This window comes from Dryas octopetala, chromosome 5 (genome assembly GCF_963921425.1).
Source record: "Dryas octopetala chromosome 5, drDryOcto1.1, whole genome shotgun sequence".
Taxonomy (NCBI): Eukaryota; Viridiplantae; Streptophyta; class Magnoliopsida; order Rosales; family Rosaceae; genus Dryas; species Dryas octopetala.
Window position 1 is genome coordinate 7608286 of NC_141370.1, and position 19762 is coordinate 7628047.

Consider the following 19762-nt stretch of genomic DNA (forward strand, 5'->3'; position numbering starts at 1 on the left):
CCTCCCCCTCCCCCTCCCCCTCCCCCCCTCCTCAGCCCCATTGCACAATCCAGAGAAAGTTTTTAAAAAAAATTAAAATTTTTGATTTAATTAAATTTTAGTTGCCAACATGGCATATTGGGTCCCACAAATTACCACGTGGCACACACATGGCAAAGATTGGTCCTTTATGGCTGAAAAGACGAAATTACCCTGCCACGTAGACGCCACGTCAGCATTTCTAACGGGTTATTGACGGAGTTGACGGAATCGGGTAACGTGGGAAACGGCATAAAAGTTCAGGGGGTTATATGAGACAAATAAAGTTCAGGGGGTAAAGTGAGAAAACACCTAAAAGTCAAGGGGCAAATGTGCTAATAAGCCTTAAGACAATGATCAAAGTTTAAGTACTAAATATGAAAAAAAAATCCCTTTTATATTTTTTAGCTAGATCAAAACTACACCATGTAACAATGACCCATTGAGTAATAATTAAATTGTTTTTTTCTTTTTGGGCTATCTTTGGAAGTTAATAGCCAGTAGGGTAACGATACAATATATTATTTGGGTTGGGAGGGTTTGGGACCATGTTGAAGTTTGGTTGGTTCAGCACTTCAGCAGTACCATTTTGTGGACCTTTTCTTTTTTTACCCTCCCTTTAAATTGCTAATTACTTGTTGTGTCCTCTACCCAGGCTACCATAGTACCACTTGAGCCAAGCCACTCAACTAAGATTACGTTGCGCATTTATTCATTACTATGTTGTTCGCTAATTTCCTAATTATACCCTACACTTTTTTCCTTACATAGATTTGTTCACTAAATTTGTTTACCAAATAATTTGTCCGCATGCATATCATCTTATGAGGTTTAGAGTGCCTAAATTTTTCATAAATAAAACACTGTGATATTATTTAATATTAGTATTCAAAATTTGATAAATAGATTTGGGGATCCTATTTAGAGAGTAGAACTTGGCTTCAAACATGCCCTTGAAAGTCTTAAGCTTTATTCAAACTTAGCTTTTTTTTTTTTTTTTCTTCTTTTTTGGTTTTCAAACAAAGAAGGCCTTCCTCCGGACCCTCCGATCTCCTCCTTTCTTAATTAGCTTAGAAGCAAAAAAGGGATACGTTGAGTGGTAAAGTTGTCATAATGTGTACTACTTCTTGAAGAAAATTTATGTGAATATCAACTGAAACGTGGGCATCTCTCCTTCCTTTTGTGTTGGACATGAAAAACGCACCGTTAACAACCGGATTACCTGCTCATCAGGTTACGTTTTCATTAAGATATTAATAATGTTAGAGGTACCACATTTTGGTGGTAGTCATATTGTGTACCACCTTTCTAATAGAGGTGAGATCTACTTGTATTGGTAGGTCCCACCTTTATTAGAGAGGTGATACACAATATGATACCAAAATGTGATACCCCAAATATTACTCTTAAGATATTCCAATTTGTATAAATTGAGAGATCTAAGTTAAAAACAATTTTGATAAAAAAAAGTAAATAAAAAGAACAAAATGAAAAAGCTGCAAAAGAAAAAAAAAATTATAAAATGAAATAATCATTACCAACTGAGGGAGTAAAACCTCCATGTTTCGGTGTATTCACCTTTTATGTTTATTTCTTTGATCACGTATTAGATCAGAGAGACATACATAAAATGGCATATACACTTGTAATAGGAATTTCTTTTCAATGTGAGGGCTAATTAAATAAGCACTCACATAGGTGCAGTACAAGCAACAATACCCTCGATGGTTCAAGACAATTATTATTTTTTTAATGCTTTAGAAGTTTCTTTTTTTATTTTCTATGTGGATATTAATTTTAAATAACTTTCTTTGACAGAAAATTTTAGCCTTTTTTTTTTTGTGTGTGGGCATTTTCCAATTATAAATATTAATTTATAACAGTGGTGGACAAATTTTTTTTTTGTTTACTATCCTTGACCATGATGTAGCATTATCGCTTTATTTAGAAAGTATAACATATAAATTGTATAATACATTCTGAATAGGGTGGTAATGTTACACCATCTTAAGAGCAAAAATAAACTCAATTTCTTTTTAACATCTAGATGGATCTATTAATGTTATTAACTTATTATACACCAATTGCCTTTTATTTAGATCACATTAATGAGTGACAAGTACATTAATGCGGAAATTAGTTGCATTAATTTTCATCGGTCATCAATTTGAAAAATGTCGAGCACCAATGTGTTGCTAGAATTTACTGATCAAAAATTTGAAAGCATACTAAAAAAATAAAATAAAGGAAAGAAGGAAACACCCAAAATATTAAAAAATTAAATGGAAATATTTGTCTTGCACCCTCGTGTGTTTTGGCTCATGCAACGGGTTGAGATCTCATATCCCCAATCCTCCTGTCCCTCCATGTCCCCTCTTTCAGATTTTGAAAAAAAATAAATAAATTTTTTTTTTTTAAGTAAAACAAGAATTAAGAATGGGCCTTCAAAATCTGAGAGAGTGGACATGAAGGGACAGGGGGATAGGAGATCTCAACTCTCATGCAACACCCATGTGGCAGTTGCATTATGCTTAATGCACCATACACGTAGGTGTTGCTTGTTCGGGAGCTGGTTATTTCATTTTCTTATTATTATTAATTTATGGTGCCATAATTAGTTTTTTTTTTTTATGTTTATTTTGTTATATTTTCCCTATTGAATATTCTACAATTAACATGGATCATAATTAAAGTGAAAGTATGGCTTCTTTTTTTTTTTTTTTGGTTGAACTCCATTTTAGTGTTTAACCAAAAAAATTGGTGCAACTAATTTTGGCCGGTATTCCACATCTCCCAAAACAAAATTTGGTGTTCCAACGCTACTTAACCGGAAGGTATAAATTTTTGTAATAATAAAAATTTCAAATTATAAGAGGATAGTAGTTATTAATTAAACATAAATTCTAGAAGAGAGGTAATGTGGGAATAAACAGAAGTTGTCTTTTTAAGTAACACTTTTGGATTTGATAATAGGCAAGTGGCCAATGATAGAGTTTAACACAATTGTTGTTTCACATCCCAATAGCTTAAGCTTTAAGGAGTAATTGCTAACCAACACCCTCCACAATTTAAGTTAGATTCCCTACAATTGCATTCTCTCAATTTAAGTTGAATTTCACATGTTAGGCTCATGGTAGAGAGACCCATATGTGAAGGGGAGTGTTAAAATATAAAACAATTGTAGGTTCACATTCAAACAACTTAAGTTATTTACACTATGTTTAGATTTTTAGGCAAAGTAATGGGTTTTAATGTCCATGTTTTCCACAATATCGACGGTTTTATGTATGAGGATTATATGGTGGTGAAAATTTCAGTTGAAGGGTTTGGTATCCACCAGCCTGTTGGATTTTCTTTGACAAAAAGTTGGTTGCAACTTTCCTCTTTGTTTTGATACTCTATGCAGTGGTTAGCTCTATAGAATTCACTAAATTGTTTCCCACCCTACTCTTCCCTTCTAATCCATCCATTGGTGGGAGGATGAGAGATATGTAATGCTATATGGACTACATTTTCATATCATATTGTAGACTACATCTTTAATAGAGGCGAAATGTATAAAAGTGGGTCTCGTCTTTATTAGAAATGTGGTTTAAAATGTGTTCAGAAAATGTGGTTCAAATAGTATTATTGATTGAAAATAAAGCTTGAAACCTATAAAAATAGGTCTCACCTTTATTAGAAATAAGTAATACTATATGGACCACATTTTTAAATCACATTGTAGACCACATCTCTAATAGAGGTGGAACCTATAAAAATAGGTCTCATCTTTATTAGAGATGTAGTTTAAAATGTGGTCTGAAAATGTGGTTCAAATAGTGTTATTGATTGAAAATAAAGCTTGCACTTCAAATTCCTCAAAACCTGGATTGTTTCTTCAATTGTTTATTTGTTTGGTATTGCATATATAGTAAAGTGTTGGAGTGGTTTCAATCCATGCACGCTATAATTTTTAATTTACCTATAAGGAATACTAACAATTGTCACAATTGTCATGTTAGTTCAATCTTCGTTTGTTCATGTATCATATTGGAGTTCCACGCATGATTTTTGCGAACAACCAAGATTGGACAATTATAATAGTTGCGAATACCTCTTGGAGAAAAACTTGTATGGGGTTGTTCATGCCAAACATTATGTTAATTGGCAGTGTAGTTGAGTTAAAAGATGACATGTGTACAAGAAAGAATATTATAATCAAATTTGGATAATGTCATCTTTTAGTGGTTATTATGCCACTTAATATTGTCACATGGTAGAAACAACCTTATACAAGTTTTTCTCCTATTCGTGGCATTTCTCTTCTACTTATTTACAGATGAATTGAGAAGGAAAAGGGAGTGAATAAGTGTTTTAGTGGTTATATTTATAGGATTTATCATTTTCTAAAGAAAATAAAAACATAAAAAAAAATAATTAGGATTTACCATTCCATATACTATGTTTTGAGTAATGCTAAGTGTACCACATTTTTGGTATCACATATATACCAAATCTTTAATAGAAAAGAGGCTCATTTATTCAAGTGGATCTCACCTTAATTAGAGAGGTGGTACACATGTGGTACTAAAAATGTGGTACACCTAGCATCTTTGTTTTGTTTTTGAAATCAATTAATGAGACTAGAACATTTCATCTGACAAATTTTTGTTCATTCTTTTTGCTGACTAGTTAAGCATGTTTAATTTTATACCTGCTGTTGGGATTAAAATCTGGTTATATATATACAAATAAATGTGAGTTTGTAAGATCTTGGCAGGTACGAGAAAGTATAAAAGGGGAGATAATGACAAGCACAAGTAGAATAATGAGAGGAGGAGAGGACATGGTAGAAATGGAGGCCTCTGCAGCATCAATCCATATGTATTTCCACCCTTGCTATTATTTTAGACTTGCCAGTCTTGCATTTCTCAAGTGTCTGGGATTGGACTTTACCTCTGAGAGTTCTTCAACCCCACAAAGAGGAAAGAGAAAAGAAAGCTGACATGGATTTCTCCTGCCACCGGATGGTGAAAAGTTTGCCTAATTTTGTGTTGCAAGGGGTGATGGTAGTGTATATTTTCCCTTGAACTTGAAGCAAAGCCGTCTCCAACAAGTACGGGTAGCTCCACTAATCGAAACCAATTGCGGAGTTGTATATGGTTCAACGGTAAACATACCACATTGATTGAAAATGATACACTCAATTGTAGGACCATTGGATGAAGGACCTAGATATTGTTTGAAAATGAAATTTAGTGGTAATTTAATGCATCAATTGTTCGACCAAACAACTTATCTTTTTAAATTGGCATGCACCTTCTCTCCAACATCTGTTTACATGCACCTTCCTTGTCTGTAGTATTGTTGTGGTTCTCTGGTTCTGCATTGAGCTTCCTGGTCTGGAGATTTGCTGTAGTGCTCTGGTTCCATAGCTTGGGTTGGTTTGTGCTGATTGCAGATTCTTGTAAAGTTGTAATCGTCTTTTCTTGCATTTGTGCAGCTTTGGTTGGTTTGCTTTCTGCCGCTTGGCTATTCTCTTCTTTTCTCGTTGGGCTTTGTGCTTCCTTGCACCTTATTTGTATTTTGACGTTCCTTGTTGCCTTTGTTTAATGAGTGCTTCTATTTGAACATCTTTGGTCTTTTGGCTCTTTTCAACACGCCATTTACTTACCACCGACCCACATAACTTTTAGTTTTTAGACAATTTTCCGTTACACACCCTTAACATTCCCAAAATACTCAAATTGAAAAAAAAGCAAACAAACATGAAAACCATAACCCCACTCCATGGCTGAGGGCCCCATTGGCCAGCCGGCTGGCCACCCCCCCCCCCCCCCTCCCCTCTCCTCTCTCTCTCTCTCTCTCTCTCTCTCTCTCTCTCTCTCTCTCTCATTTGAATATTTGCAAGTCCAGGATAGCTTTTTGCAACAACTTGTGAAGGAATTTGGATGAAACCCTAAGAAATTGATCCACATCAATCTATTTATAAAATGCTAATGCCTTAATCTATCAAACTTTTAATTTATAGGAAAAATTTGATACACAGATCATAGTGGAGGGAGCAAAATGACTATTATACCATAAATGTTTATACTTCTTTTTTATTGAAAATTCAATTCATTTTTGATAAATTTCCCAACTTATTAACAAAAAAAAAAACCCTTTTGTACAATCAGCATGAAATCAAAATATTTTGGTAGTTGGAAAACTGATTTAATCAATTGTTTTTTATCATAAGTTTTTCGGTATCATACATTATTATACGAGTAATGTTATCTTTTTAAACAATCTGACATGTTATATTGTTAAGAATAATGTTGATTGCACGGTAGAGTGTAAGCCAATCAAGGAGTGTTTGCATCCGTTGCGTTGTCTAGATATTAACATTTCATAAATACAATTATTGTACTTATACATATATATATGATATATATACAGGCTCCTTCTATTGAGATATATCTCAACTTATTTATGTTGAGGTATACCATGTTGGGGCCCACACGAGCCGTTTTGTGTCGATCCGAACCGTTCATTTTTTACATCTCCATTGATAGATCATCTTTGCAAAAACTTAGCCAAATCGGAAATCATTTGCCTATCTAACTTTGATCAAATAAATGGACAAACCAAATATATTCGATGAAACCGTCTATTTGTTTTATCAAAGTTAGATAGGCAAATGATTTCCGATTTGACTAATTTTTTGCAAGGATAATCTATCAATGAAGATGATCCTTGCGAACGGTTCGGATCGACACAAAATGACTCGTGTGGGCCCCAACAAGATCATACCTCAACATAAATAAAAATAGAAGGAGCCTATATATATATAAATGTAGAGGGCCCTTCAATGTGGTATATTTCATTTTAACCATAATGAGGTATGTATCATCTGTGAAATCCACTCTGCATTCAATGGCGAATCTACATTAGGGGCTACATAGGCTGCAGCCCCAGCAAATTTTTTTTTTTTTTTGTATTACTTATGTATATTTTAATTGTTAACCTCTGTATTTTTTTTTTTTTTTGTATTATCTTAAACCCAGCCCACAACACATAAAATAACCCAAGCCCAAATCCTACTTAAGAGGGAAATCATTAAGCATACCCGCTTTCCCTTCCCCAATCCCCGTGTTTCTTACTTCCTTCCCTATATCAGTATATCGAGAGATTTTTTGTGTAACCGATATACTGTCACGTGGTGTAATCAGTGTATGTGTCGTAATATAAATGAATATTCTTAATACTATACCCTACTAATATAAACATACCGTCCAATAATTCTCTTACACGTTGAATTGATTATACCACATGACGATGTATCAGTTACATTGAAAAAATTCTTCAGTATACCCCATCCTCAAAACACATAAAACTCAATCCTTTTCATTTCTCAAGGCCAAGTCTCACCATTGATTAAGCTTATACAATTCTCACATTGAAAGAGAATTTTAAATAGTATCGATAATTAGTGACTTTTAATATTAGGAAAAAAAAATCTAACGTAAGTTTAGCTCCCCCGGTTTCAAAATTCTGGATTTGCCCCTATTCGCATTGTAGTTTGATGATTAATTAGAGCAGTCTATTTTCTAAATCGCTATTTAAGGATCAATCATGCAAAAAATTAGAAGAATCGAAAACCATTAAGACATCTAATTGTTATCAAATAAATTGACGAACATAATAGTTTTAGTATTCACTTGAAATGGTAACCATTTAATCAAATGGTTAAACAATTTACATTTTGTCAAAACTTTTGCAGAGATGATCTTTGAATTAAGACTTAGAAAATAAATGACTCTGATCATCGAGTTACAATGCAAAGTTAATTCTAAAATGATGTCTCATTATAACTAAAATGACATTTGAAGAGCTTTATATATATATATTATATATACAAGGGCCTTCCAATGAGGGATCCTCCTATAACGCTCACATGAGTCGTTTTATGTCGATTCGAACCGTTCATTTTTTACATATCTATTAATAGATCATTTTTACAAAAAATCAGCCAAATAGAAAAATTTATCAACAGAATCCTATGACCTATTTAAAGGCAAAAAATGCCATTGGAAAAATTTAAAAGACAAAGTGGCAGGTGTCTCTTGTGAGATACATTTGAACCAAAGGTGTCAGGTGAAATAACTGCACTGGACCACACCTATTAAAAAACCCAAGCAAACCCAACAAGAAGAAGAAGAAAAGAAAGGAACTGATAAAATGGAAGCCTCATCATCATCATCAGTAGCTGATCAGCCTGAGGAGGAGGAGCAGCAGCAGAGAGAAGGAGAGGGCAGTTTGTACAGCCCCTGCCATTTCTTTGATCAAGTCATCAAGGCCTTCCTCAAGTGTCTGGGAGTAGTACATGATGATGACTCCGCAGCCTCTACTCATCATCATCAACATTTAAAGGCTGATGATCATCAACACCCTCCTGCTCAATCTCATCCACACACCCAAACAGAAAGAGAAATGAAATTCACTGTAACATCTCTCTCTCTCTCTCTCTCTCTCTCTTCTCTCTCACACACTGAAACACAGTATTTTTTACCCTTTTATAACATATATAAAAATGCAGGAAGATCAGTTTATAGTTATGGCTGCTACAAGGTCAGAAAGAGGAAGAAGAGCGTTGAGAGGAAGGCCAAATTCGAAACCACCTACAAGCTCTGGTGGAGGTGGCCAGATTAATTAACTACTCTTCATCCTAATTAACTACGTACTTCATATTACTTATCATCATGCATGTACGTTGTATATTTGAACTTACAAGTTTCTAAGGTTGATTCTTGTCAATTTTGTCTCCTGTTGGCTGCTCTCTCTCTCTCTCTCTAGCCAAGTAAAACTACAGATATGGATCTATATTAATTATCCAACTAATTAATGGAAGTCCATTTTGGTTTCTTCAATTCGCCTAAATAAAAGGATTTTCCATTTCACTTGATCATCAGTGAGCTTCCTTATTTTCTCTTTTTCCTGTTTCTTTCTCAGCAGTGCTGCAGTGGATTTTGATTAATTATATTGTGTGTGCAATCAGAATTTAATAAATTTTCGTAGCCATTTGAGTGTTTCTCGAAAGATGCAAGAGTACCTTCCTCATTATCGAACTCTTAATACTACTATTTTCATTAGTAGATCCAAGAAGTTTTTAGTTTGGTTTTTGTATAATGTTGACTGTAACAGATATATATTTACAGTAATTCTCTTAGGCGGACGGTTGGAATTTTTTTTTTCTACGGACACCAGGCGTCAAGTTCTTGGCAGTGCATTTTTGCTTCTTCCTCGAATGCTCGGCTTTGGTTTGTCGACTTTATGTTAAGTTTTAACTTTAAAATTTTGACTATAATTAAAACCTAACATGCAGCCTCCACAAGCCTCATTCTACACCCTAAGAGGGTATGAGGTGAACCTGTACCCTATACCCTAAAAAACGAGAGGAGAAAACAGCGGCAAGCGCTTCATGCAGCACTCGGCTGTTATAAAAAACACACTGTCAAGTGTTGGGCATCATTGTCGAACACTCCACAATGAATATCCGCGAAAAATGAAAAAAAAAAAAAAAAAAAAAAAAAAAAAAAAAAAAAAAGCGGACACATCTGTCTTGGAGAAAAATTATATGAACCTTCTATTTTTTAAATCTCCATTAAAGGATCATTCTTGCAAAAAATTAAGTAAATGGAAAATCATTTACCTATAAAGATTAAATAGTCAACAAAATAAACACTTGAAATATTGACTATTTAATCTTATATGGTAAATGGTTTCTGATTTATTTAATTTTTATAAAGATGATCCCTTAATGAAAACCTAAAAAATAGTCGGTTCGGATCGTTAAAATCCTATATGGGGTAAACCCCATTGAAAACTTGTGTCAAAAATATAATGTTATGAATCCTTCTATATATATATTTATACAGGCTAGATATAGGACTCAAATTTTTTGATGAATATGATATCTTTTCTGGCTTTCAAGGTTTAATCTTGGACGAGATCAGCCAAAGTCAAATTTGGGTCTATGATATTTGGACATTAAAATTTTCATCAAACAAACCGTCTTGCAACACCAATTGTAGATAGGGGCATTGCCGCCCTAGTCCTGAGTGCTGTCATGGCGGCATGCAACAATGCCCCTATGCTTGCGATTCTGTCCCAAGGCAGCTCTAATTTTTCTATTTAAATTTTAGGGTCAATTATAAAATACTCACATTCACTATGGTGTCACTTTCAATTTGGTACATGAGTTTTAAAACTTGACAATTAAAAACACAACTTTTGCTCCATTTGACAATTACATACCTTTCGTCGCTCTTCTTGTTAAATTCGTCGTTTTCTGCTTACATACCTTTCGTCGCTCTTCTTGTTAGATTCGTCGTTTTCTGCTTACATGTCTATGTTAAATGTCATGTGTCACTAGCGGGACACATCTTTTCGACATTTTGGATTCCAGCTTACTCTTTTCCAACCATCAGATGGGTATTTTAGACATAAGAGTGAGCTAGAATACCTCTCTGATGGACATGAAAGAGTGAGGTGGAATCCAAAGTATCGAAAATATGAGCCTCACTAGTGCCATTGCATTTAACATGGACACATAAGCAGAAAACGACAAATCTAATGAGAGAAGTGACAAAAAGTATTTAATTATCAAACGAAGCAAAAGTTGTGTACATAATTGTCAAGTTCTGAAACCCATATACCAAATTAAAGTGACACTATAGTTAATGTAGGTATTTTGTAATTGATCCTAAGTTTTAAAAATTTTCTTTTTTTCAAAAAAAGGGCAAGTATTATTAATCCTTCTTACATCGAAGCATATAATATCGAAAAGTTAGTTGGGCATATAGTAATGTTAGCAACTCATTGTTATACAAATATGAACATTGAGAATGCCCACAAACCGAAACCAAAATTCACACCTCAAAACAAAATATGAACATTGAGTAAGGGGATTAAAGAAAACTCCAGAAAGTTAAAGAAAAGTCTGGATTTAGGTTTTAATGTTAGCGGTGGTCGTGAGGGCATCGAAGTAATAGAAATTAAGATTCCAAAAAGAAACAAAGTAATAGAAATCAACAACTGGTGTTTTAAGTGTTTAGTGGATATAGGAGTCGGTTGGGAGGTGAAAAGTGAGGCAATTTGTCTTGTCTTATTTGGTATGAAGCTCTTTGTCTTTGTGTTGGAAGCCAGAATCTCAATCTTTGTGTTTTCCATATCCAAATGAGGGACTGCTGCAGTGAACAATGTTACTTTATTGAAGCATGTGGGCGCCATTAGTTGCTGTCTGCCAATCTGACCCCAATTCAATATCATATGCCACCTCTACACCTAAAACAGAGAGTTGCTACCTTCTCTCTCTCTCTCTCTCTCTCTCTCTCTCTCTCTCTCAACACTCACCAGACAACCATATACTTTAGTAAAGTTTCCCATACCAGATATCCTCTGGGAACCCATATACAACCATACACTTTATTAAGGCTGTGGTGGTTTTTCACAGCTTTAAAGTTTAGCCAGCATTTACACTTGTATCAACCAGTGAGGCAGCTTCTTTCAGGTTTTTTCTTTTCTTTTTTTAAGCTAATATATATATAAAATAAAAAAAACTTTGGTTCCCCAAAAGAAAAATGATAGTATCAACAACCCTCTGAATCCATCCCTACTAGCTACACAGCCTCAATATATCCCTACTACAATACAAATGTGTTCAGGCTTCAGGCTCAGTAAGCATCCTAAAAGGACCTAATTTCATAAAAAAATTAAGATGCAAGACTAAGCTTGCGGCCTTTATTGATGGAAGGGAGTAAATAGGTGACAAAATTAGAGCAACAAATTCTAGGAAGAGAAGCAAATAAATCAAACATGCATTTGTAAGTTTCAATCCCTTAGTGTCCAAGAGTAGGAGCTCACAATCTACCACAAGATTGGCATAGCTCTCTCAAGCATTCCAACAACGGATCTTCATGAAGAAGCCTTCTTGGCTACAGTTCTAGCCCTTGTTTCATAGGGCTCCAATTGAATGGCCATTGGCCAACAATATCTCTTATTGCTTCCTCTAATTCTTCTAAGATTTCGACGCCCCTAAAGTAAAATCATCCGCTACCACATCTTTGTGTAAGGAATTTAGATGGCACACACCCCCTTCTTCATCCGTCATGTTTCACCAGGAGCAGGTGGCAACCATATGAAACACATAATTGATAATTCTCTAATACACATTAAACACAAACAAATTACAGACACAGCCATTCATTTATTTCTTTCACTAGCTTTCTCCCATTTTAGAAACAGTGCTATGATAGCTCTTAAAAGTATCAAGAGAACAACGAATATGAGTCAGAACTGCCTAACATCTTTTTTCTACAATGTATCTTCTTCTTTTTTCACATGTTATCTTATAGTTAATGTTCACAATTAATTTTTTCATTTAGAGATTTTTTTTTATGTCAATGACAGATTGACAGCAAATTCCTAATGCATTGCTAACAGACAGTTAAATTTGCAATCACTTTAAAACCTCAGGGGGTTTCATGCAAATTTCGGATGTATATAGTCTAAACTGAAAACATATTGAACCTCAGTAGATGTTTGTGTAATCAACCCTTCATTTGCCGTTTGCCCTAAAGCATTAAGTTTAATATTTTTTCTTCCTAACTCTACCAGTGATGCTCGGCTCGGTTATCCTCCCTTGCTTTTTCAATGCCTTCCAAATTCAGTACCTGTTTTTAATACACACCACCCCTTCGCCCCCTTTCCTTTTCTGATGGAGAATAATCTCAAACACTGTTCCTTAGTCCATAAAAGCCAAGCAAACCTCCCTTTTCTGATGGAGAGTCATCTCAAACACTGTTCCTCATTCCATAAAAGCCAAGCAAAGCACCTCGGCATTCACATAACGAAAACATTTTGGTCCTTGAGTTATGATTCCTAGAGTATTCTTGCTCATTATTACCATTAGTAGTCATTCTCCTCAACCACACCATCTCCTAAAACTCTTTATCTCAACAATATCATCATTGCACTGTTAGTCCAGCTAAACATTCTAGGAGGATACTTTAGCTTGCATGCCCGCCCTCAAGAATCGAACCCACACACATTGCGCTTGACAGCCCAAGACTTATGATTACACAAAAACAATGGTAAAATGTACATGCGTTTATCAACTGAATCACATTTTTAAATCCAAGCATGCCCAATCCAACAACATGACTAAAACTATTTATAGCTACGTATTCAACTATATTTTCAATATAGTATTTATTTCTAGCATTAGTTACGCTTCATGAGAGCACGCCTAGAATACTGACCTTAAATTTACTCTTAATGATTCAGACACGATTGATATTCAGACTAAAAGCCTTGCCTGCTGATACCAGGTGGGCATCAAGCCACAGCCAGCTAGTGCCCAAAATTAATCAGCAATCAAGTACAAATACAATCAGATTATAACATTAGAAACTTTGACTTCAAGAACTTTAATCAAGCTGAAACTTATTAGGGGAAAAACTCAACAAGCAGAAGATGTTATATGATCTGTAGAAAGCATCACAGAGTTGTTCTCATACAAATCTACAAGCAACCAGTTACGCTTGCAAGTAGAAAAAGATAGGAAGAAGGCAAAACAACGGAAGTTTATCACAAAGGAAACACTTTGAAATGGAAACTCCCACCACAAGTCCACAATTCTAACTTAAAATTATTAAATTGAAACATGAAAATATAAAAAAGTTATGTACATTGACAAAAATTTGATGTTGCTCACCATGAAGCTCTTGTATGTGTTGTGATCTACTCTACTGCTTAGTTCGACTGGTAAAATAGTTGAGTGCCAACCTAGCAAATCGGGTGAGAGTGAAAAACATTTGCCAGATAGCACGGCCCTTCACAACGCCCTCCCGTAAGCTTCTTGCCGTTCTAGCCAAAACTGGCCCTGGAACCTCAGTTTTCGGACTCTCTACCTCCTGCACCGATGCTAAGCAAGTAAAGATGAATTTTACATTCATTGCTCCAAAACCCAATTGAAAACTCAGGGTGAAACAATGAAAACACTATAGAAAACATGGATAACCTGATGGAGCCATGTTTGTCAAGCGGCGCAACCGCTCCTCTGCCACGCGAACAGCTCGAGTGGAACTTCTAACCCCTTGTGTGATTTCCTGGCTGCACAGAAAACCAAATGAGTCAGAGCAGAGAATGAGTTACTTAAAGACAGGTTTCATTTAGCATAACACCACAACTATATAAGAGCCTTGAAGTTAGTGAGGCCAACCCAAGATCACTGAGCTCCATGGTGAGGTCACTGATCTCCATCCCAGATAACCGAACAGCAGCCATTGTATCAGGAAGCTCTTCCGTCATTACGTCCATCAGCTTTTCAAGCGATTCAGCTGCTCTCTTGAAAGCCTTTAAATTACCACATTGGGAATTTACCAACAATGAGTCCACCAGAAATCACAGACAATTGCCAATGCTAATTAAGGTCATGAGTGTTCAAAGATTACAAACCAGAAGCGTGGGGATTGCAGAGCAGAAGAGCCAAGTCGCAGAAACTGCTGCCTATTAGAAAAAACCCAGAAACCAAAAACAAAACTTGATTCAATTAGAGACAACCACCACAGATTACTGTAATTCTTGAGAAATGCTAGCAGAGATTGACAAAACCCACTTCACTGAATCTACTTTACATACATATGAAGCTAAATTCGAAACAGAATCACACTTCCAAAAGCATAAATGTGATTTTGAAAAAGCCCATGAGGGCAGAGAGAGAGAGAGAAAGAGAGAGTTACGGCGCAAGCAACGACATTGAGCAAGACGATGTGGCGGTGGGTGAGGTTCCAGTGAGAGAGCTGAACGAGTGAAGGCGAAGGTGATAGAGATCCCACGCTTTCTGTGTAATGCGATGAAAAGGACGGCCCAGATTCTGCGTTAGCATACTCGGTGTGTAAGGACACCGAATTGACCCGTCGAGTCGGCAACTTGAGAGAATAGGGCAGACGGCGGGGCTTTGTATTGCCCGCGAAGCTGTAATTGGAGTTTTGGTTGATTGAAGGGTTCGACGGCCGCAATTTGTGACCAAACAACATTGCTTCGCTCGCTCGCTCGTTCTCGCTCTCACTCTCACTCTCTCTCGGTCTCTCCGGAGGACCCTATGAGAGTCTTGCAATCTCCACCTGCAGGCCGCAGCAGAGTTTAGAGTTTCTGTGTAATTCCTGCCAAGGGCAAGGGGTTTTTTGTCATTTCGAACTGTAAGATTTTCTCTTGCTCTGGCCAAACAAAACAGCGCGGGTGCTGCTATAATTTTAGCCCCAACAAAGTTGTACGACGTTCGTTTGTGACCAACCGAACGTTATGTTACATGTTCGGCAACTCAGTACCGAGCATAAAGAGGATATTCGGCCAATTGCCCAACACGCCCAAAATTATAAAAAAAAAAAAAAAAAAAATTTGGTAAATAATTATCGAATGATTTGTAAAAAAATTAAGTTTAAGAGCAACCCCAATGTGTTCAAATCATCGATTAAACATTTAGGATTCAATATATTGCAATTCAAACACAAATTATTTAACAAATAACTTAAAATTAACTCCATAAATTCATGATTCAATGTTGGATTCAAATGTAATGGTATTATTTTCGGTGGTGATGGTGTAGGATTTCAATGTGGTTTTTTGAGTATGGAGAGTAGGAATACATGGCTAATTGAGTTGGGTTTAAGTAAGGGTATTTTTAGAAAATTTGTTGGGTGTAGTGAATAATTTTTGTGTTTTTAATTTTGAAATTGGATGTAGAAAGTATGGTGGGACTAGAAATAAATAAGTTGGGTTCAAATATGAGCATCCAAACAATGCTCATATATACACACCCTTTTCTTTTTTGTATTCAAGAAAAAAAAAAAATTTTTTTACCACCAAGAAAAATTTGTTGAGGGATTGAAAAACCATCTTATGAGTTTTTAAATAATTTTAAATTTTGTATTTATTTGTTAAAGAAATTGAACCTCGCAAAATTACGATATGATTAAAGAAGTGACAAAAGTAGATTGATTTCAAATGCACTAAGTTGAAAGATCGAACGAATGAATTCTCACTCCACCCAAATTTTCTTCATATAACTATTGTGTGGGTTTCCAAATCATAGTGCAAAACTTTTGGATGTCCATATCAGTTTTCACAGAGAAAAATAAATTGTGAAGCAAGAGTGGAGGTTTCTAATCCTCTGACATGTTTAAACAGTTTCTGGTTCACCAAACCATAGGAATTCCCAAGTAAAACTAGAATATTCCCGTTTTAAAGAATTCAGTTAATGTGACTATATTTTAGATAGATCCCACATTGGTTGACAACTAAATTTTAGATTATTTCAAATTTTCAAAAGAAAGAAAACACTGGATTGCAAAATTTAGGAATTAAAGTCACATTCTCATGTTAACTAAAAATTCTCAGTTTCCAATATAAAGAAAGAGCTATTAGAAATTTATATTTGCTTATTAGCTAGCTAATCACACTTTGTATTAGGTTCTTTAATGGTTTAGTTGCTATTTATTTGGACCATTTTAGTTATGGTATTTGTTTTTCTTTTTGTCAGAGTTATGATCGACATTTGATAATTGGTATATTAATGTAGCAGACAGTTTATTGAGCTCTCTATAACCGGTCCAAATATTCTAGGCCTCAAACTCAGCAAGCCTCATGTCATGCATGCGTCAACATGATTCCAAATTTCTAGTGTCACAAACCCACCTTCTGCATTTTAATTACTCTAAATCAAGTAAATACAACCATAATAAGATATTTATTTATACATTTGTTTGGAAAAAAGGATTTATCTAAACTAAATCATAGGTTCTACATAAAATGAAAAGAATAAAAGATAATCCACCAAACCTTTAATACCGTACATCTCATGCACCAATAGCATCCTATTTAGTGAAATAATAAAACTAAATAACATTCTAAAATACGAAACCTAGAAAGCATAATACAAAAGTGGTCACAGCCAATATAAACTTTGATGATTTGAGAGTTGGAGAACTTGGTGACACTTCAGAATGAGAGGCTGAAGGTGATGGATTTGGACTTGAATTTGAAATCGACCTATTTGGTATAGGTAGGGTGACCCTGATATTAACCTTTTGTCCAGCTTGGCAATGACCCGTAGTACCACAAAGAAAGAAAAAATGGCCAGGCCTTTTAAGGGTAATAGTGTCAGAGCCAGAAGTATAGGTTGCAATACTAGAGCTAGTGTTGCAAGATTGGAAATCCTGGTCGGAAACTTGTATCACATTGTGGAATTGATTGTTGTAAGCAAAAATTAGAGTGTCGCTAACATAAATTTTTTTGTTAAAGTCTACTTGTTGTAATCAACAAGGCTTCTAGAAGTCCATCCATGTGAGTCACCGACTTTGTAAACAATACCATAACAACCCTGACATAAGGCCATTGCCACCAAGAAAATTAGTATGCTATTTCTCAAAGCCATGACGAAAATTAAAGAATTAAAGAGAAAGGAATGGAGTGAGTGCCAAATTTTGTGTGAAAGTTTTTTTAAAAAATTGTGTGGTGTGGTCTTGCATATAAATAGTGTTTATTTTAGCCGAGTCCCATATGGAAAAGGTTTCCAAGTAGTAGTAGGAAATAAGTGTTTATCCTAAAAGAGCCAATATCTTTCATATCCTTGCTAAGGTATGCCCAAACAGGAAACTTGGGTACCAATTGGGCTTTCTGTTTCTGCCGAATTTGTTAGAATTATCTTGGGCCTCAAGAATTGCGGAAGGCCTTGAAAATAAGCATGGCCCACAAGAAGGAAAAAGCAACTTAAATTGCTAAAATAAAACATTTCTTGAGGTTTAAAGTTTAATGTAACTTTAGCTTGGATCTTCTTAGAAATAAAAAAAATAAATTAGCTTGGATGCATATACTACCAAGTTGAGCCACAGCAAGTAAACTAATGTTTCTATTTATTTGATCAATTATGAGATAAAAGGTTTCTTTTGAAATTTTGCTTATTTTTTATTTTTGTTTTTATAATATAAAAATATTTTTTATGATTTAAAACGTGTTATACAAAGTGAAGTGGAAACTAATCTTAATTTGGAGAAATATTAACGAAAGTCGAGCCTTAGTGTTCACTCATTCTAAAATACAATTTTACATTCTTCAACCTTCCTTGCATTTTTTTTTTCTTTTGCAATATTATTCTTATAAACATTGTTTGGACGGTACCTGACCAAGAGGGCGCGCAGTCCTCCTATACAAACCCAAGTTTCCAGTTTGGGCATACCTTAGCAACGATATAAAAGATATTGGCTCTTTTAGGATAAAAACTTATTTCTTACTATTACTTAGAAACCTTTTCCATCTGGGACTCGGCTAAAATAAACACTATTTATATGCAAGACCACACATATTACCTTCCACACCAAATTTGTTCTTTAAACTTTCACACTATTTTTGGCACTCACTCATTCCTCTCTCTTTACTTCTCTGCTCTCCTTTTCATCATGGCTTTGAGAAATTGCGTACTAATTTTCTTGGTGGCAATGGCCTTATGTGGTGGTTGTTATGGTGTTGTTTACAAAGTCGGTGACTCACATGGATGGACTTCTAGAGGCCTTGTTGATTACAATAAGTGGGCTTTAACAAAAGACTTTCATGTTGGCGACACTCTAATTTTTGCTTACAACAATCAATTCCACAGTGTGATACAAGTTTCCGACCAAGATTTTCAATCTTGCAAGACTACATCTGCTATTGTAACCTACACTTCTGGCTCTGACACTATCACCCTTAAAAGGCCTGGCCATTTTTACTTTATATGTGGTGCTCTTGGTCATTGTCAAGCTGGACAAAAGGTTGATATCAAGGTCACCCTACCTATACCAGATAAGTCGATTCCAAGTTCAAGTCCGAATCCATCACCTTCAACCTCTAATTCTGAAGTGTCACCAAGTTTAGTTTCAAGCAGTTCTCCAACTCTCAAATCATCAAAGTTTATATTGGCTGTGACCACTTTTGTATTATGCTTTCTAGGTTTCGTATTTTAGAATGTTTTTTAGTTTTATTTTTTCGGTAAATAGGATGTTTTTGGTGCATGGGATGTGGTATTAAAGGTTTGGTGGATTATCTTTTATTCTTTTCATTTTATGTAGAACCTATGATTTAGTTGAAATTAATTCTTTTTTTTTTCAAACAAAAATATAAATAAATACATGGTTATGGTTGAATTTACTTGACCTAGAGTAATTAAAATACAGAAGCTGGGTTTGTGACACTTGATATTTGGAACCATGTTCACGCATGAATGACATGAGGCTTGCTGAGTTTGAGGCCTATAATATTTAGACTGGTTATAGAGAGCTCAATAAACTGTCTGCTACACTACCAATTATCAAATGTCATAACTGATAAAAAAAAAAAAAAAAAAAAAAACAAATACCATAACTAAAATGGTCCAAATAAATAGCAACTAAACCATTACAGAATCTAATACAAAGTGTGATTAGCTAATAAGCAAATAGAAATTTCTAATAGCTCTCTCTTTTATACCGGAAACTGAGGTTTTTAGTTAACATGAGAATGTGACTCTAATTTCGAAATTTTGCAATCCAGTGTTTTCTTTCTTTTGGAAATTTGAAGTAATCTACTATTTAGTTGTCAACCAATTTGGGATCTATCTAAAAGTGTAGTCACATTTACTGAATTCTTTTAAACGGGAATACTCTAGTTTTACTTGGGAATTCCTATGTTTTGGTGAACCAAAAAC

The 19762-nt window shown here is 34.9% G+C and overlaps 2 protein-coding genes and 1 pseudogene across 2 annotated transcripts in view; 2 read left to right on the top strand and 1 right to left on the bottom strand.

Annotated features, from left to right (window-relative positions):
• The window catches only part of LOC147283927 (uncharacterized), a 10411-nt gene extending 5133 nt beyond the window's left edge, over positions 1-5278 (top strand). The window contains exon 4 of the mRNA XM_086245622.1: positions 4698-5278. Within this exon, the coding sequence (XP_086101748.1) occupies positions 4698-5005 (308 nt within the window). The 3' untranslated portion in view covers positions 5006-5278. The remainder of the gene's footprint in view (positions 1-4697) is intronic.
• An 8210-nt stretch (positions 5279-13488) lies between these two features.
• On the bottom strand, positions 13489-15249 carry LOC147283928 (uncharacterized). Its single transcript, XM_086244871.1, has 5 exons — positions 14787-15249; positions 14503-14553; positions 14267-14400; positions 14066-14157; positions 13489-13969 (listed from the first exon to the last, which is right to left on the bottom strand). Exons 1-5 carry the CDS (start codon positions 15081-15083, stop codon positions 13791-13793), a joined length of 753 nt encoding a protein of 250 aa, XP_086100997.1. The 5' UTR covers positions 15084-15249; the 3' UTR covers positions 13489-13790.
• A 3290-nt stretch (positions 15250-18539) lies between these two features.
• LOC147283929 (mavicyanin pseudogene) lies at positions 18540-19043 on the top strand (annotated as a pseudogene).
• Positions 19044-19762: the final 719 nt, after the last annotated feature.